At 40.8% G+C, this 27191-nt stretch overlaps 1 protein-coding gene across 1 annotated transcript; it reads left to right on the top strand.

Moving 5' to 3' along the window:
* The first annotated feature begins 704 nt into the window (after positions 1-704).
* On the top strand, positions 705-27191 carry LOC112233740 (motile sperm domain-containing protein 2). The gene is made up of 15 exons (XM_024401554.2): positions 705-966; positions 1068-1131; positions 2699-2851; positions 3621-3707; positions 4337-4491; positions 6643-6703; positions 7492-7530; positions 7746-7870; positions 8616-8786; positions 14585-14706; positions 22236-22329; positions 22449-22545; positions 23347-23476; positions 25635-25737; positions 25984-27191. Exons 1-15 carry the CDS (start codon positions 934-936, stop codon positions 26125-26127), a joined length of 1578 nt encoding a protein of 525 aa, XP_024257322.1. The 5' UTR covers positions 705-933; the 3' UTR covers positions 26128-27191.

Genomic DNA, 27191 nt, shown 5'->3' on the forward strand with positions numbered 1-27191 from the left:
CACTCTTCAGAACATTCTGGAGTATATGCAAATTGCCATCATACAAACTGAGGCAGCAGACTTTGTGAAAATGAACATTTGTGTCATTCACAAAACTTTTGGCCACGACTGTAGTTACACACGTGCCGCGTTCAACCATTTAGCAAGTTGAACATTTCCGAGTTTCCTAGTATAGAGTAGCACGTGAACCAAGGTTGAACTACGCAGCTGCTGACGTTAACTAACGTTACATAATACATACATGCATACATGATTTAGTTATACAAATTATAACAGATAATGCTTACCTACACATAGGTAATGGGCAATAGTTTGCCGAATACTTATCTATCAGAGTTATTGGGCAACAGTTTCTCGAATACGTATCTATCAAACATCACTACACGAAAGTCAAAACATCTCGCCAGAAAACTGGGTGCGCTCGATTCATGTCGCTCGCGTGGAAGACGTTGAGTGATTTTGATGGGCTACATCCAAAATGGTTCATAAACGTTTAAATTGTTATAAAGCTATGAATATGATATTATAAAAGGTTATACGCTAATATAAGTATCATACAAGGCTTTAAATCCGATATGCAACTACTTTTGCTCAGTATTGGCCGCTCATCCTTGTATCCGGGGCAGCACATAACGCAAATGAAGTAAGAAACTTTGCATTGTGGGTTAGCCAGTATTGTCTCCGGCAACAGACAAATGTACAATACATATTGTTGTCATCAATGGTTACGTTGATAAATATTTAAATAAACTATTAAATATTCTTTACATTTGATTGAATGGACCTGAGATGTCTTATTTTTTAGGTATCACTTTGATGACATAGCCAAGAGCTAAAATGGCAATACAAGGGCAACAGTTTCATACGCTAGAACTGATTTATTCCTCAACTTCAATGTACCCATTCTAGCCAGAACAGCAGAGTCACTTGAACATGGCGGAAGTTGGGAAGTTTGAACCAGAGCAGGTAGCTTACCATTTCATTTTTCTTGCAATAATACGTATATTTTGCCAGGCAATTTGTAATGCATTCATTACACATGGCTAACTAATCTTTCTGTACAACAGGACATTAAGAAGAAGATTGAGGAGACGAGACAGAAGTTCAACAATGAGTATGTCCAAGGACAAGGTAAATTCATGCTAACAGGCTAACAAACGTTAGTTAGGTAACCACATGTATTTTTACAACAAGACCCCCATAATCTAGCTAATTAACATTCGCTCCTGTAACAGTTAGCTAGCTGTTAGCTAAAAGCCAGATATCATGGGCTGTTCGATTGCATTCCATCCATCTAGCTATTTTACTTAGCTAGCGCAACACATTATCATCAGCTGCTTTACCAGTTAGTTGTTTGACAGATTGTTCTGATACATTAATTAATGGATGAGTAATGATTATTAGTTTGGCTACTGGCAGTGACATGACATATGTCTGTATTAACACCATAATTATGATCTAAACTCGTTTTTTTGTAATAGAAAATACAGTTATATTGAGTAGCCTACTTGAGGTGTGACCTTTAATAAAGCCATACAATATCAAATTTTATTTGTCACATGCGCAGAATACAACAGGTGTAGTAGACCCCCCCTCCCAAAAAAGGTATGAGATAAGAATAACAAATAATTAAAGAGCAGCAGTAAATAACAATAGCGGAGCTATTTACAGGGGGTACAGGTACAGAGTCAATGTTAATGTGGGGCACTAATAACATAGAGTAGCAGCAGTGTTCCGGGGGGGGCATGCAAATAGTCTGGGTAGCCATTTGATTAGCTGTTCAGGAGTCTTATGGCTTGGGGGTAGAAGCTATTTAGGAGCCTCTTGTACCTAAACTTGGTGCTCCGGAATCGCTTGCCGTGCGGTAGCAGAGAGAACAGTCTATGACTAGGGTGGATGGAGTATTTTACCATTTTTAGGGCCTTCCTCTGACACCGCCAGGTATAAAGGTCCTGAATGGCAGGAAGCTTGGTCCCGGTGATGTACTGGGCCATACTCACTACCCTCTGTAGTGCCTTGTGGTCGGAGGCCGAGCAGTTGCCATACCAGGCAGTGATGCAACCTGTCAGGATGCTCTCGATGGTGCAGCTGTAAAACATTTTGAGGATCTGAGGACCCATGCCAAATCTTTTCAGTCTCATGAGGAGGAATAGGTTTTGTCGTGTCCTCTTCACGACTGTCTTGGTGTGCTTGGACCATGTTAGTTTGTTGGTGATGTGGACGTCAGGGAACTTGAAGCTCTCGACCTGCTCCACTACAGCCCCGTCGATAAGAAGGGGGGCATGCTCGGTCCTCTTTTTCCTGTAGTCCACAATCATCTCCTTTGTCTAGATCACGTTGAGGGAGAGGTTGTTGTCCTGGCATCTATAGGCTGTCTCATCGTTGTCGGTATGCCTTTCAGTTCCCTGTTAAGCATTGTTGAGATACCAATCCATCTTTCAAAGAACACTTGTTTCCTAAACAATCTTTATATTGGTAGATACATGTCAGCATTTTAGTAAATGAGGTAGCTGAAGGCAGCCTTGTGTAGTATAGGAGGCTAAGTGCTGTCTTCACCTCTATGGTTGGGTCTTGTCATAAAAGGTTATAAGCAACAATCTCATAGGTGCTGTAGGTGTTATGGTTGTAGGTCAGACGTTGGAGTAGAAATTCAGTTTCATGTCAAGTGATTTAAGTTTTTTACTGTTCTCCCTCACAGAATCTGACAAATATGACTCCAGAGATGTGGACAGGCTACAAAAGGATGATGCTCTGGTGGAGGCATACCTGACATGGCGACTATACTCTGTGGACGATGCCCTGAAGATGATTGATGACAGTTTCCTGTGGAGGAAAGAATATAGTTTGAATGGTGAGCGGTCTGGGCACATATTTAACCTCTAGTAAAACTGCACTGCATGTGCACTTGTTTTCAGAGAATGAAGAAGGTGTAAGTGTCGGTCATCAATTAATCACTCTTGAAGTGATTCATCTCGATCTGAGAAGCCTGTGGCTGTATTTGTACCCTACAACATGTGACTTTGGCCTTGCTTAGGGTTGAGTGTAGAAAACAGGAACAGCACACATTCTCATTCCCTGCTAAACTAGTATCTTAACTGTATTCAAATACAGGCAAGTTAAACAGCGCAGTTTTATTTGAGCCTATAAGTATCACCACACTGTGGGATGGTTCATCAGTAGCTGTCTTTGTGTGTCAATGTGTTATAGATTCTTGACCTTCTCTCAGATAAAGGCTTATTGTGTGCTGTGTGGTAATATTTCCATCTGTTCCGCATGGAGACAATCCTCTCTATTTTTCTTACGTTTCACTTTTAAATTGCTACATTTTACTCATACAAATACAGGGTTTTCTAGCCAGACAACATTCAGTTTGTTAAATCGGTGTCATGCAGAAATTAGATTTACAAACGTTATCTCTTCCAATTGCCTAACTTCTGATATTGACTATGCCTTATTGTCACTTGTTTTACAAGATTTGTCGGTCTTGTATGGTGGCGAGGAGTTAGGAATTACTTTGGTTTTTATGATAATTATTTTGGCCAATAATTGTTCTTGTTATAAAACATTCTTATTGATTGCCGTTTTATATTGTTGGCTGATAATGTTTTGTCTTGTTTCAGACCTCACTGAGAGCAGCATTCCAAAGTGGATGTTTGAGACGGGGGCTGTCTTCCTCCACGGCTACGACAAGGAAGGCAACAAGCTCTGTATGTTGATTAATGATGCTCATACTGCACCATATGTATAATTGATTTCTCTCTAATAATTACTCACAGACACTATTATTACCCCTTACAAAAGGTTACCAAAAATTGTAAGCTATTGCTTTGTAACACATAAAGTACCAGTCAAAAGTTTGGACACACCTACTCATTCCAGGTTTTATTTTTTATTTTTTGCTATTTTCTACATTGTAGAATAATAGTGAAGACATCACAACTATGAAATAACACATACGGAATCATGTAGGAACCAAAAAAGTGTTAAACAAATTACAAGTTTCTTCAAAGTAGGCACCCATTGCCTTGAGGACAGCTTTGCACACTCTTGGCATTCTCTCAACCAGCTTCACTTGGAATGCTTTTCCAACAGTCTTGAAGGAGATCCCACATATGCTGAGCACTTGTTGGCTGCTTTTCCTTCACTGTTCAGTCCAACTCATCCCAAACCATCTCAATTGGGCTGAGGTCAGGTGATTGTGAAGGCCAGGTCATCTGATGTAGAAAATAGTAAATACATTTTTTTTTTTTTACTTGAATGAGTAGGTGTGTCCAAACTTTTGACTGGTACTGTATGTTGAGGTTATTGAATGCAATACTTTTGTCTGTGTTCTCAGTCTGGTTCAAAGTCAAGCTCCATACCAAGGATGCAAAGACCAGCATGGACAAGAAGAAGTATGTTGCCTTCTGGCTGGAGCGCTATGCTAAGAGAGAGCCAGGGATGCCACTCACTGTTGTGTTTGACATGGCCGATTCAGGGATCAGCAATATCGTAAGTGAACACTTACCTTTTTGATTAAGATTGTAGTCTTTTCTTGTATTTGTCACCTTCCCTTATTATTTTTTATTTAACCTTGATTTAGCTAGGCAAGTCTGTTAAGAACAAATTCTTATTTACAATGACAGCCTACTGGGGGGAAGGGGGTTAACTGCCTTATTCAGAGGCAGAACAACAGATTTTTACCTTGTCAGCTTGGGGATTCGATCCAGCAACCTTTCAGTTACTGGCCTAATGCTCTAACCATTAGGCTATTTGATAGTGTTTGAAGAATCAAACCAGGGCTACAGCTCTGATTTATACCAATGTCGCTGTTGATCCACTCTACATAGATTCAAGGAGGGCTTTATTGATCAATTTCTGTCCTCATGATTAAATGTTTTCCCCATTTTCAAAAAGAAGTAGCCTACATCTGTTTGTGTGTGGTTATGAGTGTCATTGAAGTCCTGTTGAGCTTTCTAATTTTGCTTACTGTTTGAGCCTGGGACTTGGAGGGATTGATGCTCTTCAATGGTTTAACACATTGAAAGTGACCTTTAAATTAGTTTGGTCATTCCAAGTCGACTGACTGCCTAATTCATAGACTGACTTTGTCTCGATCGGAGTTTCCCAGCAGGCACTCTCCTTTCTGTCAGCCAGCTCGCTTCACTGGCCAAACTCTCTCTTGGAGAAATGCCCTAATTAAATACACACAAACCAGAGAGAGAATAAATAACTTCACGAAACCCTAATATGAAATTAGTGTGTTAGTAGATCAGTTTGGGGAGCAACCTTAATGAAGTTTGCTGAAATAGGCACTGTGTGGGCTGGAACAGGCCTGGCTAGTGTTATCTCTAACTTTACTGTTTGGGGTACTCAAGGACCAGAGTTGGGAAACATTGGTCTAGTGTATGGCAATGAGTCTCTGTAGGGCATAGGATGTAGCCAGGCTGATAGGCTCCTCTTCCTAAGGGTCTGACTAGAATATTGATAGTTCTGTTGTTTGATGATATGGCCATTATGGTAATGAAAACGTGTGGTACCTTTGATTCAGCAGGGGTCTACAGTGTGACCACTATACTTGAATATGCGCCTAAATATGTTGTGCGGCCTGGAATTTTAATTTAGGACAACCAGTGCACATAGAAAAATTAAGGATTCTAGCTTTAATATCTCATACTTTTTTCGTTGTGCTCCTACATTTCTAGTGTGCGTATGCATTTTTCTACTTAGGTGCACACATGCTCCTTGTGAAAAAGGTCAGCGTAGAGCCCTGCTCAGTAAATTCTCATGAAGGAGGCATTTCATGGTTAGCTGTAATCCATTAAACTGACTGTGAAATGTTTTAGATACTGTTGGTCTTGTGGGATTGTATAAAATCCCACCTCTGTCTTTGTTTGAGGCCTCAGGACAGAAAGTATTGGGTTGTTTACAGGGTTTCCAACACTCTGTCCTGCCCTCCGGAGCATGTTTATTTTTGATTCAAAAATTCAAATAATCAAAGCTTGATGATGAGTTGGTTATTTGAATCACCTGTGTAGTGTTCGTGCAAAAAAACAAAACGTGCACCCAGAGGGGGCCCCAGGACCAAGTTTGGGAAACCCTGGTTTAGAGAACACTTTTGCACAGACAAAAAGGAAACATTTGAGTTTCAAAGCTGTCTGTAGTTATCTCAGCCAAGGCTTGATACTGTATGTAGAGCAAGTTTATTCAACCTTCTATGAAGATCAAGGTTACGCAATCATAAAGAAAACAACCAGACTGTGCAACGTTTCAGCAAATACTGTGAATGGATTACAGTTAATAATCCAATTTGAGCAAAGTAAGAGTAAAAGTAGTTGTGGTGTTGCATGGGGTGCAGTGTGCACTGCACACACACTACTTTTGTATCACACTTTTTTCCCAGAAATATATTTAATATGATTGAGTTGAGGGAAGGTGTTTGAAAGTATTGACTACAGCTTTGTTCAGCTTTGTGACAAAGTTTAAATTGTTATGAATTGGGTCATTGCACAGCTAGCTTGAGGCAGTAAATATCTCAGGCTGAGCAAACAGGTTCCCTATTGAAAGGCCATAAAACGTCTTTGCTAGTCAAAGCCTGCTTTGAGGCTGTATATAGTACTGTACTTTCTGAGTCCTAATTATACTCTCTTTCATTTTTTTCAGGACATGGATTTTGTGAAGTATGTAATTAATTGCTTCAAAGTGTATTATCCAAAGTTTCTATGTAAGTATATCAAATTTGAAACAATATGGAGTTCATTCACAGGTTGATTAATAAACGTTGTATGACACATATATGTAATTGTTCCTATTATTGACCCACATCCTGTTTAAAATGGGTTTTATTAAATGTATTATAAGAAACAAAAGTTCATGGAATGCCGTCATATGATTCTGTGTTAGGGCCAATGCTACATTAGTACACCGAGCTTTGGGAACACCTTCCTAATATTGAGTTGCAACAACTCCCCTTTTGCCCTCAGAACAGCCTCATTTTGTCCGGGCATGGACTCTACAAGGTGTCGAAAGCGTTCTACAGGGATGCTGGCCCATGTTGACTCCAATGCTTCCTACTGTTGTGTGAAGTTTGCTGGATGTTCTTTGGGTGGTGGACCATTCTTGATACACTCTGTTGAAACTGTTGAGTGTGGAGAAACCCAGAATATCCCGTTCAAAGGCACTTAAATATTTTGTTCACCCTCTGAATGGCACACATACACCAGAGTGGCTTACCAAGGAAAACTTCCGAAAGGACTAATTCGAAGTAAAAACGAGTTGGCACACATACACAATCCATATCTCAATTGTCTCAAGGTGTAAAAGTGCTTCTTTAACCTGTCTCCTCCCCTTCATCTACATTGATTGAAGAGGATTTAACAAGTGACATCAATATGGGATGATAGCTTTCACCTGGATTCACCTGGTCAGTCTATGTCATGGAAAGAGCAGGTGTTTTTAATGTTTTGTACACTCAGTGTACTTCACCCCTCAGTCATGGTCTTGTCATTTCAGCCAAAATGATCATTGTCGACATGCCATGGATCTTGAATGGTGAGTCATGTAATTATTGAAACGATTTGCAATAGAAACGGAATCATCGTAGTTTGGGCATCGTAGTTCAAATCAAAGTTTATTAATTGCGTACACAGATTTGCAGGTGCAGCGAAATGCTTATGTTTCTACCTCCAACAGTGCAGTAATATCTAGCAATATAATAACCAAAAACAACAAATTACAAGTTCTTACATGTGTTTTTGATTTTTTAGCTGCATGGAAGATTGTGAGGACATGGTTGGGTCCAGAAGCCATCAGCAAGCTCAAGTTTGCATCTAAAAATGAGATCCAAACATTTATTGGCCCTGAATACCTGCCTCCTCACATGGGTGGAACGGTATGTACCCGCAGTATTCAACTCACTGAAGATGGCAATGACGCCATCTATCTACCTGGCTACATATATTTTCATCTTACTATCATCTGATAAATTCCCTTTTGAAATGTCAACATTTGACAGGTTTTGCCTCTATTTCTTCCCTCACTTGTCATGAGAAAATGTGACTAACCTGTGATTAGTCAATATTTATATTTATTTATTGTTGACTTAACCCAATGAGTCCCACTTAATACCGGTGCGTTTTGGACTTCTAACCCCTTTTAAACATTGTGTTGGATTCATCTATTTCTTCTGCAGACTAATGGTTGGTACCTACGGCTGTGTGATTAACGGGCTGAGCTAGAGCGGTTTTTGTGAGAAGGACGGATCCCGAAAGGGGATTTTTAAATCTTTAGAGTCCAATTTGTCAGTGACAACTTCACACAGTTGTCACTGATGAATTGGATATTCATTTCCCAGTGAGGAAACAATATCTGTACCGAAAGCATTCATATAAATTCAATTTTTTATGAGGTTTTTGTTTCGGCGGACCTTATTTATTTAATTGACGTTCATGAATGCAACTGTTTATGTCAACTTGTTTTGTGTTCTACTTGTAGCCCTGGTTCTCCTGAAAAGAAAATGGTAAAACACTTAATTGTGAGACAGAATATAAGGGTTGGACTTGCAGATAAGTGAAAAGCTGATTTTTGCTGGGGTCTCGGCGCTGATAGTATTAACCCTATCACTGACTTCATTCCAGGATCCCTTCAGATACAGCTATCCTCCCCTTCCTGACGATGACTTCCAAACGCCAGTATGTGAGAACGGACCAATCGTCAGTGAGGACGACAACGAGAGCAAGGACTTCGAATCAGACAGCAAGGAGTTAGAGTCGAGCTTCAGCTCCGAGGTCGCCATCGAGCCCAAAAAGGTACAAAACCTTTTGTTTAACAAACGTTTTGTTTGTTTATTTACCGAACTCCTCCCTCTGAATGTAGGTACAGTAAGCAAGACAGTAACGCATAGAAGCGCATTAAATATTCACGCTGGGGCTGCATATGAACTCATACTCCGCCTTGAATAGCCTACTACTTATCCACTTAATTTTCAGAAGTAGTACATGAGTCTGTTGTCATGTTTGTAATGTAGCCTACTGTTAAAACTGATGATGGCTGCTGCTATTACTCATTAACAGTAAAGTCAATACAGTTAGTATCTACAGTGTGCTGATTACTGACGATTTAACCCTGCTTTGGGCTCTCTCTCGAAACAGCAGAGACCTTTTCTCTTCGTCATTAGCCTTAATTAACATTAAACACACCCCGTTCTCACTTGTCAGTCAAATAAGACATTAGAGGTTCAGTCAAGTCCCTCCTCACTTTGATGTGCCGTTTTCCTCCCAGACCCTTTCATTTCTCAACGTTTAGTGTGAGATTACAGCATGTAATCGGGCTCCTCTATGGAGAGAGCTGTGAATTGTAGAGGCGGTAATGTCCTAATTTGGCAGCTGTTACGCTCTTCCTCATTGTCTCAGTCAAGGTGACTCCCCATGTCTCCAGCTGCAGCTTAATCCTTCCTGTCCACTGACTGTACCCACATAACACATCACAGTCCCTTCTTCAGTCTCCCTCACTCACCCCACGGCTCCTCTCATCTCCTGAGCACTTCTCTGGCTACTGAGAATGTGTCAAGTCTGACTGCCGTCACAGAAGCTCTTCCTAGCTGTGCTAGAGACTGCTTTTCCCCCCGCATGCTTCGTTCAGCATACCTAACCTCACAGAAGTTTTTAAAGCACTTCCCAGAATACTTCATTTATTTTGTGTTGTCGCTAATGATTTTGGCTCAACCTTGTTGGAGGCTGGATGATGAGAGTGAGACAGACGTTGGGGTGATGTGGTTTGTCAGAGGCTGTTATTTGTGTGTGTGATGATCTCAGATGGTTAGTTGGCAGCCTCACCGGCCCGGACGGCCCCCGTGCAGCCAGGCACCATCACAGAGACCCTGCAGCTCTTGGCTTTAACACACCTCCTCACAGACACCATCTAGCATTCTCTGCTGTCGTCAGGCTGCTGCACCCTAGCAACGGTCAGGGCTTCATTGTCAGCATATGCAGCACAAATTTATGTATCTCTCTCTGTCTTTCTCTTACTGTAGCTAGGGGTCTTCATTTATTTATCCACAGTTGATATTTGGCCTCTTCTTTGTGACACAGAAAACAAACACATTGTAGTGAGTAGCTAATAGATCAATATCAGCCTGGGATGTAGGGTACACCCTATATATACATTTCTGTCATTTGAAGACTAGCCTGAGTAGGCCTACCTGTTTCAATAAATATTATTCAGTGTAATGTGAACTGGATGGTAGTGAAGTGATTGTGTTAATGTGGCCTCGGTGTCGCTGCACTGGGTGTTGCTGGGTGTCGGTGTCGCTAGCGCTGAGTGTGTTGTCTCTACCGTGACAGACTCGAGGGAGGGGTGTGTGTGACTGCTCTGTGTCGAAGCAAACTCCTGCGCCCTTAAGCCTTCTGGGTAACCTGCACCACTGTCATAGCTTCAGGGGGCTCTGTACACACACACACACGGGTGTTTACACACACACACACACACACACACACACACACACACACACACACACAAACAAACTTGCGCTCCAGAGTTGCCCTGTCAGCTACACATCATAAAGCTGCTCACATGAGCCTTTTAAGCCTCTTCATTGTCAATGATGATAAATTGGCAAACCAGAATCTAAGCCTGATCAAGTTTGTGTGTGGTTTTGTGTTTCGACCTATGTGCAATTTAATGGATGAATGTATGTTAATGGGTCCATCAATACACGTGAGCAATGTTCCCTCTAACTTTTTTTCAGCACTATGCAAATTTCAGGTCTGCTGAACAAAAACCTTAACATTGTGAAAATTCTGTGCAACTTCCAGCACGTGATTACTGTGAACACTGAGACTGTACCCGCTTACAGTTTCAGACAGTGGTCAAGTAGCCTACTTTGGCTGTTTGATCATATTGTAGGCCTATCAGTGGCCTACCATAAAAAACAATGGAGAAAAATGCATCCCATAAAATGTTTACATGGAATTAGCTGTTATATCATTCAACCTACAGTAGCAGCCAATGTGTGGTGTTCAATGTAGGCCAACATTAATGAGACTTTTGGAAAAAAACATCTAGGTCTTGACATTAAACCGTTTATCCACTTGTCCTTCAGACAAGGAGGTGACTGAAAATGTGTTGTTTGATGCAAGAAGCCACTTTACAAAATACAATATCTGTATATTCCCATACCATTATTCCAGAGAATCAGACAATTTATACTACGCACTGCCTGTGGGTTACTTAAGACCGTCTCAAAATATAACACTGCCCCTTTAAGACAAAAAAAAGCTAAAAAAACTAGCTAAGAATATGAACAAATGTGCACACGTGGCTACATGCAACTCTCTTTTATTTAAATAAAAGAGAGGCAAGTCAGTTAAGAACAAATTCTTATTTACAATGACAGCCTCGCTTTGATTAAAAAAAAAAAAAAATGCATCTACTCAAGATTGCTCATACCGTAGCCTATACACAGTCCAGTTCAAAGTGAATGGCACAGATCCATATATGGCAATGGCTATTTGCATATAGGCCTACTGCAGCTCTGATTGGTTATGGCACACCTGTCTGTGTAGAGTACGGGCCTGAGTCATGCCTGTCAATGCAATAGAATCCTACTCCAATGCTTTCTGCCTACAAGAAATTATCTTTCACACTTCATTTTGCATACTAAGTCTTGCATAGTTTTGCACATTTGTTTTATTACATTGATTTGAAAGTGGCTAATATTGCATTGACTCGATCACGTTTCTCACAGTAGAGCGAAACAAGATAGTGTTAACTAAAGGGGAAAACTCAAGGAAGGTGAGTGAAGTTCAATCTCGTGCTTCTCTGCATGGGGGAATATTTATTCTACTTGGCAGTCTGAGGGGAGCTACGCGTCCGCAGCTTAAAGGGATCGTTGCCTGTGAGCAGAATGTAGTCTTTGGTGCCTCTGATTTAACCAGTCCCTAATGATCTACCTAGGCTATAGGCTAATCTCTTGGCTTGCTGGCTTTAAAGGCATACTTCGGGATTTTGACAATGAGGCCCTTTATCTACTTCCCCAGAGTCAGATGAACTTGTGGATACCATTTTTATGTCTCTGTGTCCAGTATGAAAGAAGTTAGAGGTAGTTTTTCAAGTTAGCATTGGCTTACGACACTACCTCTAAAATCCTTCATACTGGACACAGAGACATAAAAATGGTATCCACAAGTTCATCTGACTCTGAAGTATCCCGTTAAGGTCCTAACACCAATCATGATACCCATTGTTTACAGCTTGTCTGTCTGCACACATTCCACTGTCATGATCATGTTCTGCTGCTCCTATCTCTACATAAAGCCAGTCTCAGTACTGAATGAATACCTGTGCCTCTCAACAGTGTGTTGATACAGTAGCTTCCCAGATCAGCTAATTTCCTTTCTCTCTGTTTTGACTCAAGGGCTGGTTCTGGTAAGGCATTGTATGATCTCTGCCTCACCAGCAACACTGATTCCTGGAGAGTTCTGCATTCTGAAAGGGCAGTCTGAGGGTTTTACTCATGTACCAGCCCCGCCATCAAGTCACCATCATGAACACGTTCAGCCTTTCATTGAATCCAAAATGGACCTGGACCAAACATTTAAAATATGACCCCCACAATGTGTTGCACTTATCACAATGTCATGATTTTGAAGAGATTCATAGCCAATCAAGTAGGCTATGAGATACATAACTCACAATAGTCTATCAGAAAATAAGAAGGAATGTTTGCCCCCTTGATTCCTGTTCCTGTGACCAGCATTATAACATGGTGAGATTTTATCCAACTTCAGTATTTTACCTAACTTAATATAACGTTAGGGAAATAATGTTTTGTAGAGAAAGTAAAGCATGTGTGCCAAGTGTATACGTAACATGCCTTATCGTACTGATCTTTTAACCCAAAATTATACTTTATTTTATCATTACTGTTGTATTAATATCAACTGTACTGTAATGATGTACTAATGTACTAATGTTTATAATACTAAGAGAAGAGTATTCTACTACCACCAGCATAAAATCCTTTATTTTTACCACACTCAATGTTAGCACATTTGCACTGACACTGAAGTAATACAATGTATATTCAACTACCGTATGCCATATTATAACTGTAATTGAAAGCACTTCCTTTGTGTATCGATGCCTCTGTGTAACGAGAGAGTACTTATTTAAAAATAATCTGTGTTGTGCCTTATTGTCAATACTCTCCAGATGATCAGACTGTCACTCCATGGTCTGTTGGGGAAGCTGCCTACAAATCATATTATCAAAACAAGTATTTCATACGGTCTACATTTCTTAGACATTTCTGGATCTATGGATTTCTAAATTGTATCTCCTGCTTAGATCAGCCTTATTCATTCCAGTTTGTGTATTTGTTATTGTTGTGATTTTCACATTTTAGCTAGTAGGATTGGACTGTTGTAGTGTGTTGATATTACATGTTAAGACCTTTTCATTAATGTTAGTTCATGCATGGTTTGTAGTTCTAGTGCCAAAGATTATTGTCAATATCTCAATACTGAGTATTTTGATCCTGGTTTTGACTAACCAGAATGATAAACTGAAAGTGTTGTTTTACTAATGTTTAATTAAAAATAAAATTTGTTATGAGTTTTACTTTTATGTACCATAGTTATTTGATACAGTGTATATAATCAATAGAAATGCTGTATTTTGTATTTATTCAATCAACCAAGCAGTCTATTGAAGTCAATTATGGTCATGTATCTTTCAACAGCAGCTAATGAATCCCCATTCTCCCCGTATCTTACTCAGTACTGTATTGCACTTGATTTGAACACTGAATTAAAATAAACATTTCAGAAGCAGCTCAAAGTCTCTTGATGTCTTTATTGTGTCATCTGTGTGTGGTGTGTGTCGCAGCAGCCTGCTGAAGGGGGAGGTGTGTGTGTGTGTGTGCATGTTGCTTATCACAGCAGAAGAGACACTCCATCTGACTCATTAGTGCTTCTACGTGCATCACAGGCAGACCCCAGTCATCTCTCTATCAGCTCTCCCATCTTCTCACATCCTCTCCTGCTGTACTCCCCATCTCCCATCTGCCTCACACAAGCTGTGGGACTGGCCTTGGTCAATATGGTATGGAAACCAAATGACGCTCGTCCCACCACAACTTCATCTGTCCTTCCCCAAATTTCTGCTAACATTGCACAAACCATTTATCAGCTGTTCTGTAGTCTTGTGACATTGTGTAAATGGATGTATGAGGGAGTCTGTTGGATTTGGGTGAAAGTTTACAGTTGAAGTGAAAGAGCTTACTTTTGTGTTCTCTCTGTTCTCACAGGATGTGAGTGTGTTCCTGTTGCCTCACTGTACTGTGAACAAGGGTCAGGGATTGTTATGGGGATTGATATATTGATGGTGAAATTAAGTGTCATACAAAAGCTCCCTATTTTTAAAATGTTTCATCCCATCATTTGAAATGGACTATAGTTAGGCGTTTAATAGTTTTATTTAGAAATTAATAAAGATATGTTAATCATTTGTATCTTTAGAACACCTCTCCAAACAAAGCACCTTAGAATCATTTGATCAGTGTGTTGATGAACATTATCTCACGAAGCCACTGTTGTCCTTGTTTCAGGTGTATTTCTCAGAGGAGAGCCTGAGCAGTCTGAAACTGGACGACAACGACAAAGGAGACAGCCGGCCGAAGGGAGCCAGGAAGCCACTGACCACATTCAAGGCCTCTCTGCTACACGTCAGGTATTCAAGCCAACTTTCTCAGAACTCCCTCTCTTAGCCATCTCTTCCTGAATATCAAATAAATCCCTAGCCCCTAATTGGTAGATACACATGTATCTCTGAAAGGATCAAATAGGTGTAGTTCTTTCACCTTGCCTTCTGGGTGGAATTTTCAACGTATTATTTATCCAGTAGTTGCAGATGTACAAGGGTTTCTAGGAATTCTGAAGAGACTAGAGTTTGATTTGGAATTCAGCATATCTCTCAGCTGCACTCGAGGCTTAAAGAATAGTCGACTGGTAGCACAGTGACTAGGCTATAGCCAATCCATGTCCACATGTTGGATTTGAAGGTGTTGTAGAGCTTAGAGTGAATGTATTGTTGACACTCAAGCCCAGAGCCAGATATCGATACATTTGTATCTGGATGGATCGATTAATCTTGTAGTATCTAAACAGAAATAAAGGATGTCTGTGATTGAGTGGAAATCAGTTGGTGTAGTTAATTTGCAGTAATAATCAATGGAATGAATTGATCACACCGATGATTTACTGCCCATATTAACCATGGAACAGCCTGTAGTCCCATCATTCAAATTGGATGGCTTAATGAATGTTGCAGTAGTGATCAAGTGACACTTTTGTGCAAAACATAGTTCAAGGTCACTCTGTTACCTAATTGTACTCTTTTGTGATGAAGCTGATGTATCCATTTACCCTGATGTTGATTATAGACCGGCAGTCTTCACCCTGAGGCTGATTATAGACCGGTATTCTTCACCCTGAGGTTCATTATAGACCGGCAGTCTTCACCCAGAGGCTGATTATAGACCGGTATTCTTCACCCTGAGGTTCATTATAGACCGGCAGTCTTCACCCAGAGGCTGATTATAGACCGGTATTCTTCACCCTGAGGTTCATTATAGACCGGCAGTCTTCACCCTGAGGCTGATTATAGACCGGTATTCTTCACCCTGAGGTTGATTATAGAACGGCAGTCTTCACCCAGAGGCTGATTATAGACCGGTATTCTTCACCCTGAGGTTCATTATAGAACGGCATACTTCACCCTGAGGTTGATTATAGGCTGGCATTCTTTCCCCTGATGTTGATTATAGACTGGCAATCTTCACCCTCATTAATTTTATAATTAAATCCCACCTGTTTCGATCAATTCTAGTGAGATTGATCAGGCCTCACCAGAAAGTCATGAACTAGGGCATTCGAAACCATTAAATATTTCCTCTCCCTTTTCTTTCCCTGTCCTTCAGAAACAATTAAAAAACATTTAAACCATTTCCATCCTTCTGCATACCCAATTTAAAACTAAATTGAAAAGACCCCAAAAAATGTATTCCACAGTATCAATACCACTAACGCATATCTGCAAAATTGTAACTATCCGTCTACCTCCTCATGCCTTTTGCACACATTGTATATAGACTCCCCCTTTGTTTTCTACTGTGTTATTGACTTGTTAATTGTTTATTCCATGTGTAACTCTGTGTTGTCTGCTCACACTGCTATGCTTTATCTTGGCCAGGTCGCAGTTGTAAATGAGAACTTGTTCTCAACTAGCCTACCTGGTTAAATAAAGGTGAAATAAAAAAATAAAAAAATAAAAATATTAATAACCGGTAAGTTGTGTGTATGTGCTGGTGTGTGTGGTAAACCGTAGGTCCAAAAACACATGAACAGGCCTTACTTATCTGGGAACTGAGTTTATGGCCTAATCCAGATACTTTTATACTTAAACTGCCGAATATCACTAACTGCTCTCTCCAAGACCACAGTCTCAGGGAACATTCCAACGGGAGATAATGAAACCCCCCCTCTTCTGGAAAAGAAAGTGTAGATTTTATTACCATTCACAATGCTACATCATAATCAGCAAACCAAAAGTATTAATTATAAAGCAAAGATGATAATGGTAAATCCACTGACCTTACTCCAATCATTAAACGTTTGTTTTAATCCACCCCATCCTTTATTTAGCATGTACTACCTTCAGACTTGGCAACTTTATCTCGCCACTGAGTCCAACGATTCACTGGTCCCTTTCCCCATGATACTCCATAACCACCGCACCACCATGTTCATTAAAAAAATGTAAAGTTAATTTTAGGTTTGGTAACCCCTTTGCTAATTCCTCATGACCCTTCCACCCTTTCGGCCATTCTGAAATCCCCCCCCAAGGTTTTCTGAGTTGCAAGAAGTGTTTTGGCCAGATCATTTTTATTTGTTATTTCGTCCATTCCCCTGGCATTTCGCCTAGATTATTCAACCCAAAATACTTTTTCCTGAGGCAAATTTAGCCAATTTCTCATCATAAGGAATCTGTGATATTTGATCCCTGGCATCTATTAAAAAGTTGTGTAAAACGTGACCTCATACGTCTTTCTTCACATAGAAACTGTAATCTCTATGAGCCACTATCGATCGTACCGAGGCCATACACCACTATGTGTAAGTTTCCTGTCCTGCTACTTTCAGGAGGATTTGTTGTTGCTCTTTTGAAAAAGATGCAAACGCTTGCATGGCAGCATTTCCTCCGAATGCAGCAGGCTCCATTCCTACTTTACACTCCCTTTTCCAATGACCAACAGCCCCACACCTAAAACAGGACTTTGTCTCCCTACGCTTTGATGTTTTTACGCTACGTTTCTTTGTCTTAACTTGGCCATTGAAACTATAGTTAGTGACTTTCCCTGTGGCCGTATTAACCCTTCGCACCAGTGGCGTGCCGTGGGCCTGGGGCCTGGGCCTTCAGTGAGGTCCTACACAGTCCCACCCAAATTAATCCACCTCTTATTACCATCATTATGATGCCATGGCTCTAGACACTATACATTTAGACAGAAACGCAGTATAACCAGGCGTTGCGTCACCTTGAAATTGACATTTTTATTTAGAGAATTGCAGGGGAAGAGTACAATACAGTACAATACAGTACAGTTCAACTAATAGGCAAGAACATAGTCGAGTGCAACAGAGTTATATTAATATTCTTCTTCTATCCATTTCTGGTGCACAAACTTTGAGCTTTAAGTCCAAAAAAAAAAAATACAGTTCCTGTTTACCCAAAAACATGACACAATCAATGAGTCTTTTCAATATTTCCCTATTTTTCTTCACCTTTTCATTTTGCAGCTCCGTTGCCCTGCGCGCTTGTTCGTTGAGCTGTAGATCCACTCCGGTCTCCCCAAAAGTTTTCAAAAGCACCATTGCTTGTAAGTGCCCAGCCGTACTTTGGTGTCTTGTTGCTGCCTTGCTTAGACAACTCAAGTTTGCAAAGCCAGTGTGTCTCCAAACACCAAATCGATCACTTGCAAATAATAGGCATTCCCAGCAGTAGTTTGCAGTGCTTCTCGGAGCCTGTGAGCCATTGATACTGCTCGTAGTTTGAACTTTGAAAGTGGCGAACGAACCCCTTTCCCGACTGTGACAGGCTTTGTAGCGTCGGCGTCGGGCGACCTCTCCTTACAATGTCTAACTTTTCTTGAAAAGTTCATCTTGAGAATGGCGTTATAATTATATCCTCGACCAAATCGATATCTTCTCCTCCTTCCGCCATTGTGGGTTGAAAAAACAGCTTAGTAGTATGCGAATTAATTCGTTTATCAAATTCAGTTTCCTAGTTCTGCATAGACCTGCCCATAGGACTTGCCTCTCAATATTGGTAATCCAATCAAAAGACGTGCACGCACTACGCCTGCTAGCTGTCTCCTGTGTAACACTGGAGCCAGCCAGCAGGTGTACAATAGCCAACTCTAAAGCTGATTGGTTGACACTAAATTTTCATTTTCATTCACTTTAAGCTACAAGCGCCCGCACTGATTCTGAAGGCCTGAGGGCAGATTTTAAACCCCTGGCAACACATGATGGCTGAATATGATTGGATAAAAGATCTAACATAAAGACTAGCCCTCCACATCTCAACCTCTGGCTGGAAGCAGTGCAACCAAGAGGAAAGCTATGAAATGAAGAGTGTAACTCTTATTCTGGGGAATAATTTAATACATATTTGTGGGAAAATATATTTAAAAATATATATATTCTGATGATGTTTAGGCCAGCAGAGAAGGCCTTGTTGGCCCTGACGGCCCACCACTGCTTCGCACGACTGTTAAGTGGGCAGAGTTATTTTCCACTCTCAAAGCATCCTGCTCTATTTCATCCATTACCCACGCAATTGCCATTTTGATCACGTTTCAAAACTGCCATCAAAGCCGAAGTACAAATTCTATCAATGTGCTCCCGTACCCAGTCTTTCTGTAGCTGAGTACATCTACTAATTCCATTTTTTCAGTTATACTCTTCTGTTGATAAAACGCCAATATCAAAAAACGTGTATATTGAGCTTTCCATTTCTCATTCATGTCATTGTGCCATACCACAACAGCATCTGAGTTCTTTATTGGATTTGAATTTTCCGTCAACAGGGAAGTGCTGCCCAATTTGATCCAGTTTACTAAATTTTTCCCATATTCAAGCCAAATTGGTAGAATGCTTGTGCACTTCTTTCAGCGCCTCCATAGCTTTATTAAAATCCTCTAGCTCCACTTTACAGGAGAGAATCGGGGCTGTCTGTTGCCATATCAATAGTTATTATTCCCAAACCTCTCCCGACGGTGTCCAGGGTGTTTAGATTTCTACACTGCCATCTCCAATACGCACCTTCTATGAACTATTTTCTAAGGTAGCGCTACCCACTTCCCTGGAGAATGGTTATGGTATTTGTGCTTATTAATTGGTCACGGCACTTAATACCTTGTATTAGAACCAATACTATAGCGTCTGCAAATGTATTACTGTTGTTGATAACACACATTACCAAAATTATTCACACTTGTCTTCCTATTTCCACATAATATGTCATGGTTCCCCCTCCCCATATGGCATAAACCAACCTCTCGCCTTATTGCTACTGCTAATACATGTAACTCAAAAAATGTTTGAATATCTTATTGCTTTTCTTTTAACCATGCATGTGGCTTACCTTCAGAATTTTTCTGCAACCTTCTTATCATTATCCACATACTCTACTTCCTCACTGTCACTGCAGCTGGGACTTTCATCACTCTTACAGATCTCACAGGTGAATAGCCCCACTAGGGACCTATCCTATACGGAACCTACCCTGCACTGTATTGTCACTTGTGGATCTCGTAGAGGAAAACCTCCACTCGGGACCTATCCTTAAAGGAACCCATCCTACACCTTATATCAGCCTGGATCTCGTAGAGGAAAACCTCCACTTGGGACCTACCCTTAAAGGAACCTACCCTACATCATATTTTTACCTGGATCTCACAGAGGAAAACCTCTACTCGGGACCTATCCCTAAAGGAACCAACCATACGACCGGTCGTTACTCAATGGGCCTACTGAATAAACTCAGGCTTTCTAAGTCTGTATTCTATAATTGTTCAGCCTACGATTCTCATCTCCCCAATACGTCAAAATTAGTGGAAACTGGTGTAGGGACTGTGCCTACCTTGTTTGTTGCCAGCTCCTGCTCCACTGATCTGGACTCCCTGGTTTGACTATAAATCGTGGTGAATCCTGCCGACAACATCAACTGTTAGGTTCTAATTGTTAGAGTAAGAACTCAACGGACACTGTGAAAGCTTAAACCAAGTTTATTCTTCCCAAAGGATCGAACAGCTGAACAGACAAAAACATGTTTACAATAGTGGTGGTATTTGTACCCCACTTTGGGTGGAGTCTTCTCCTTCTCTCATTGTATATTTTTATTGCTAGCAAGAAACTAAGCGATACAGGCATGAACGGTTCCTCTTCACTTAACGTAACCTGACCTGATCTCGACCCCCTTCATCACTAGTCCATGGCTCTTTCCCCTTATCAATGCTGCCACATGATCGCTTTCCCTACACTCAGTACATTCCAAGCTTAATTGCATACACACCATATACCTTCCTCCTACAGATAACCATTAACTTCTGGTGTATACCCTCTATATTTCAATAGGATACCTGATAATTAACCCTGTCCCAAGTTAAGGAGTTAGAACCCAGAATCCATCAAGGTACAGTACTTGAGAGCTGCCTCCATTGATGGGTATTCCGATGTTAAATTAGATCATTCCTATGTTCCTGAGTCATTTCCGTCCAGTTCAGTTTTTTGGAGAGCAGACTCTTTGATGTGAGATTTTTCACAGCTACGGGCTACGTATTAGAGTGATAAAAGTATTTATATGAGCCTTAAATGCAATTATGTCTCTGAGCTGTGTTAGCCCTGATTCCAGTGAGTCCACGAGGAAGGCAGAACCAGAGCTGGAAGGGCAGAAGAGGGGATGCTTTGATCTTGAGAATGTGTTTGTCAAAAGGTTTCCTGAAGTCTAGAGAGTCATTCCGGGCTCAGGGGAGCGCTGGACTCCTCACAACGCTTTACTGGAGCAAAGAACAAAACAATCTGTTGTTTAGAGCTCTGTAGCCTACGGAATGTACAGCTAGACTTTTTATATACGCTACACAGGAATGTTTAGCATGTTGGCCATTTCACTGAGTTGTCAGTAGGTACTGAAGCATGCCAGCAGCAGTCCACAGCACAGTGTGGAGAAGTGTTCACTGAGGCTGAATTATCCATTTTACACAATTATCCCTTAAACGTGAGCCTGGTGAGGAAGTTGGGGGGGGTGGGGGTGGTCTGTTAGGGGCTGGGATGGGGTGCGCTGAGTGTTGGAGAGCGAATTAGAGTGCCTCGTGGCTACTTTCTCAGGCCATGGATTTTTCCTCTGCTCCTCCAGATTTCACAGCTTTGATGCAAGATCACAGATATTTTCACCCTAGACTTGGGTAATAATGTGGTTTAATTCTCCATTTTCCTCATAAATGGGTTCAGCTACGCCTGCTAGGCTTGAGCCTGCCTTCTTCCCAGGGGCCTGACAGACAGCTCCATATAGGTCAGGAGGAGCACAGCACATCAGAGACTGAGGGTTTGGCCCCAGGGAACATACAGTTAGTCGGGGGCTATTTCTCTGGAATGAACCTCCTTGAAAAATATTATAAAGAACATATTGACATCAATTGAGTCGGATAAATGGCAATTACACATGGTATCGATGTAGTGTACAAGGCTTTTTGTTTATTTAAAGCAGAAAAAATCATGCAAGCAAAGATAGACATAATCTGCCATGTGTTAGCTAGAATATTGAGCTAGATGGTGATCCAGCAGCTGTTTAGTAAATGTGTAACAATGGAAGCTAACAGAATCTACAAGTCCCTGGGTAATCATACTGCAATCACTCTCAGGAAGCAACATCTAAGCTCACGAAGCTTTGCTAAACAGATCGATTAAGCTAAGATATCACGAAGAGGAACAACAAAGCACGCTGTAAAGCAAGACTTCTAACAGATGTATTGGCTTGTTTTGAACACCAGATAGCCATTGTGGCTGATGCCTTCATAAAGAAAAATACATTAGTTTCTTAAGTTAGTCACAAATTCAATCGTACCCGGCCGCCTTGTCTTCATGCAGCCTGTGCTGTTTCTCCTCTAAAATGTAATGTCTTTTCTCTCTTACTTCCAGTCCAGCAGAGGAGCTGAGCTTTGGGTCCAAAGAGTCAGACAGGAAGTGTCTTATCATCCTCGATAATGTGTCCAAGAATCAAGTGGCCTTCAAGGTATGTGCATGCCGCTGTGTGTGCAAGCGTGGCACTCTGTGCTTGTGTGTGCCCCTGTGTGTGTATGTGTGTGAAAATAAACCATCTCCAAGCTGACTTGACGGTGTCTCCTTCCACAGGTACGAACCACAGCACCTGAGAAGTACAGAGTGAAGCCCAGCAACAGCTGCTGTGATTCGGGCGCTTCTGTGGATATAGTGGTGTCCTTACATGGAGGTAGAGTACTGCACTTATCTCTCGCTCTCTCTCTCTCTCTTTCTCCCCACCCACTCCTCTTATCTACTTCCTTCGGATGTTTCCAGATGCACCAGAAGAAACTTCAGAATAATCAAAAGGTCCAGTACAGTCTAATAACTTTGGAAAGTGCTGACAGAGTACAGCTTTCTTTTGCCTGACATACATATTTTAAGAGTGATAAAATAATAATCTCTTATCTTCCCCTAAGCTGAGCCTTTCAGAAATCTAACGGCGGGTAAATAAACTTTATTGAGCCAGTCTCAGTACTCTGTGGAAGGCTGAAACCCCTAAGGTCAATGTTTTCCTCTTGATCACTTGAGACCAACATTGAGTAGGGATGCAGGGACTTGGCTGATAAGACGTTCAGAGGCCTTCAAGCATGGAAATGTCAGTCATGGCTTCTGATGTGCTAGATATGGGTTGTTTGAATAATCAAATTCTGGCATTATTCCAAAGTTTGAGGGTTTCCTTCTCTCTCTGGGTTTAACTTAATTCAGTTTTTGGGAGCCACCGTCTATCGCCTATATCTTGTTCATTTGTTCGAGTTTAGTGGATAAGAACCCTCACTTTTTCTGTTCACAGCTGTGACAGAGTTAGCTCTTTCAGATCTATCTTCTGATTATTGGATTCTGACAGCAGTGGGGTTTAAACTGTATACTTTGTACAGCTGAACCCATCCAAATGTAGGAATCTAGATACATAAACTGAACAATATACTGAGATAAAAAAAAAGTTAAATGAGTTCATGAGTTCAATGAGTTCATGGATGTGTTTGTGCAGGCCACCAGGCATCTCTGCAGGACCGCTTCCTAGTTATGGCTGCAGAGATGGAGCAGAACGCTGGTGCTGGATCACCAGAGCTCATTCACTTCTGGAAGGACGTGCCCAAAACCAAGATCATGGAGCACAGGTACATCATTATCAATGCCTCCTCATGGATGGGAATATACACTGAGTTTACAAAACATTAAGAACACCTGCTCTTTCCATGACATAGGCTGACCAGATGAATCCAGGTGAAAGCTATGATCCCTTATTGATGTCCCCTGTTAAATCCACTTCAATCAGTGTAGACAAACGGGAGGAGACAGATTAAAGAAGGATTTTTAAGGCTTGAGACAATTGAGACATGGATTGTGTACGTGTGCCATTCAGAGGGTGAATGGGCAAGACAACATTTTTGAAGTTCCTTTGATATGATAGTAGGTGCCAGGCGTACCGGTTTGTGTCAAATACTGCAACACTGCTGGGGTTTTAAAGCTCAACTTTTTCCCGTCTGTATCAGGAATTGTCCACCACCTAAAGGACATCCAGCCAAGTTGGCACAACTGTGGGATGCTTTGGAGTCAACGTGTACAATCCATTCCCCACCGAATTGAGGCTGTTCTGAGGGCAAAAGGGGGTGGTGCAACTCAAATTAGGAAGGTGTTCCTAATGTTTGGTATACTGAGTGTATGTAAATGAGTAAAACAATTAATTTTGAGCCAAAGGGCAAGCAGTCATTAATATGCCACCATCAACATCTATAATGACCTCAAGATAACTTTGATTCACTAAACCCATCGTGGTCTTGCAGTGTACAGCACAGATTGCCTCAGCATGGCTGGGGTATGTCAGTGACCTAGCAGGCTGATTATCCCCTCTCCTCAGTCTTCCCTGATGTGACCAATGATGTATATAAACCCTGGATTGCTGACGCTACGTATTGGCCATTGAGAGGCTTTGAAGCCAGCGGTCGACCATATGGGCAATCCCTAGTATGAGCACTCTTCCATAGTAATTAATGGAGTTCTACAGTATTTCAAATGTTTCAAGGGCAAAATTACATGTATTTAAAAGCTGCAATATGTAACTTTTGGGCGACCTGACCAAATTCACATAGAAATATTTGTTATAGATCTGTCATTCTCATTGAAAGTAAGTCTAAGAAGTGGTAGATCTATTCTATGTGCGCTAAGTTTCCTTTTTGTATATTTTACTTCCAGTATCAAACAGCTGAAAATACTATATTTTTTTGCTTTGGAAAGATATTTCACAGCGGTTTAGATGGTACAGTGATTCAATGTAAGGGCATGGGAAACATATGTTTACATTGCCAAAGCAAGTGAAGTAGATAATAAACAAAAGTGAAATAAACAATAAAATGAACAGTAAACATTACACTCACAAAAGTTCCAAAAGAATAAAGACATTTCAAATGTCATGTGCAAATGGTTAAAGTATGAAAAGGGAAATAAATAAACATGAATATGGGAGGTATTTAGAGTGGTGTTTGTTCTTCACTGGTGCCCTTGTGGCAACAGGTAACAAATCTTGCTGCAGCGATGGCACACTGTCGTATTCCACCCAATAGATATGGGAGTTCAAAATTGGGTTTGTTTTCAAATGATTTTTGGATCTGTGTAATCTGAGGAAAGTGTGTCTCTAATATGGTCATACATTTGGCATAAGGTTAGGAAGTGCAGGTATTCTGCCACTGTGTACTCTCTGTTTTGGGCCAAATAACATTCTAGTTTGGTCAGTTTTTTTGTTGTTAATTAATTCCAATGTGTCAAGTAATTATCTTTTAGTTTTCCCATGATTTGGTTGGGTCTAATTGTGTTGCTGTCCTGGAGCTGTCCTAGTAATTCTCTACACTATACTTGCTTGTTATGTCACATAAACTGAAATTGTAGTCGGGACAGTAACATTAGCACATTTTTAAATATTATTTTTAAATATTATTTTTATGTTTAGCTCACATAATATAATAAAAAAGTATGCATTAAGGCAGGGGTGTCAGACTCATTTCACGGAGGGCCGAGTGCCTGCTGGTTTTGGGTTTTTCCGTTCAATTAAGACTTAGACACTCGGCCCTCTGTGGAATGAGTTTGACACATCCATGAAGCTGTCTGTAATAGAATAAACGTGTCAAACTAATGTAGACATTTAATAAATGCAAAATCTTTTTTTATAATTGAGGAGGAGTACCAAGATGGCTGCGTGGTGGCTTCAATACAGTGCCCACGGTCAGTCATCCAGGGTTTATACACATCATTGGATGTGACTGTGTCCTGTCCTTCCTGTAGATTACGATGTCACATCCTGGAGAGCACTAAGCCCATCCTGACCTGTGGAAGTGACAGCCCAATTGAAGGAGGAGCCAATGGCCACCCGGACCTGCACACGACGGTGAGCTCTCCACTCCTATTGGATGATGCTCCTCCACCCACAAGAATACATTTACCTATATAATATTAATCAATGTACAGTATTTGCTGTATTTTAACTTTGATTTAATTGGTTTATATTCTTTCCCCCCCCCTTTCTTTTTACACTATTACAAGCATTATACATTTTCATGGTGTCAAATTGATATGGGAAACTGAAAAGTGAATACATTAGTAAGATGAAGTTACCAAATGCTCTCCTCTGCAGCTGATGCGTGTGATGGTGTGTAACGCCCGGCTGGAGCAGAAGCTGGACCAGTATCTGTGGGTCCAGCAGGTTCTGATTGGTCTGGTGCTTGTTGTCATGATGTTCACCTTCCTGTGTCTCTACAACCTTCCTGGGACTTCCTGACCTGACAACATGGTCTACCTCCTCCTCCCATCTAACATAGAGACTACAGCAGCTGAAAGCTTAACCAACAGGAAGAGGGCTGGTGTTGGACTCAGTGATAATAAGAGAGTAGACTCTCTTCTCTACAAGAGCTGTCGTCATGGAGATGGAGGGCTGCTCTGTTCTGTAGCAGTGAGCTTGTGGAGTTGCCCAGAGAGATTCCTCATAGTTTTCTGGGTGTTGTGAGAGGTACCGTACCTAAAGAGTCTCGACACTGTGAAATGAAATCGATAATGTATTTTTACTACTGATCATGGAATTATACAGTGCCTTCAGAAAGTATTCATACCCCTTGACTTATTCCACATTTTTTTGTGTTACATCTTAAATTCAAAATGGATTAAAACATACATCATTCTCACCCATCTACACACAATAGCCCATAATGGCAAAGTGAAAACATGTTTTTAGAATTTTTTGCACATTTATTGTAAATTAAATACAGCAATATATAATTTACGTAAGTATTCACACCCCTGAGTCAATACTTTTAGATGCACCTTTGGCAGCTATTACAGCTGTGAGTCTTTCTGGGTAAGTCTCGAGCTTTCCATACCTGGATTTTGCAACATTTGCTCATTTATTATTTTAAATATCCTGAAAATGAGGCAATGTCAACTTGGTTGTTGATCATTGCTAGACAACCATTTTCAGTTCTTGACATACATTTTGAAGTAGATTTAAGTCATTACTGGAACAACTCAGGAACCTTCGCTGTCTTCTTGGTAAGCAACTCCAGTGTAGATATGGCCTTGTGTTTTAGGTTATTTTCCTGCTGAAAGGTGAATTCATATCCCAGTGTCTGGTGGAAACCAGACTGAACCAAGATTTCTTCTAGGATATTACCTGTGGTTAGCTCTATTACGTTTATTTTTTATCCTGAAACTCCCCGGCCCTAACGATTTACAAGCATTCCCGTAACATGAAGCAGTCACCACTATGCTTGAAAATATAGAGAGTGGTACTCAGTAATGTGTTGTATTGGATTTGCCCCAAACCAAACACTTTTGTATTCAGGACAAAAA

This window comes from Oncorhynchus tshawytscha, linkage group LG03, assembly GCF_018296145.1.
Source record: "Oncorhynchus tshawytscha isolate Ot180627B linkage group LG03, Otsh_v2.0, whole genome shotgun sequence".
Classification (NCBI taxonomy): domain Eukaryota; kingdom Metazoa; phylum Chordata; class Actinopteri; order Salmoniformes; family Salmonidae; genus Oncorhynchus; species Oncorhynchus tshawytscha.

Excerpts from the sequence above, each read along its gene's own strand:
- LOC112233740 (XM_024401554.2), top strand. The coding sequence starts at position 934 with ATGGCGGAAGTTGGGAAGTTTGAACCAGAGCAG. Across the intron at positions 1,132-2,698 it reads TGAGTATGTCCAAGGACAAG|AATCTGACAAATATGACTCC; the intron begins GTAAATTCATGC and ends TCTCCCTCACAG. Across the intron at positions 14,707-22,235 it reads GCCTCTCTGCTACACGTCAG|TCCAGCAGAGGAGCTGAGCT; the intron begins GTATTCAAGCCA and ends TCTTACTTCCAG.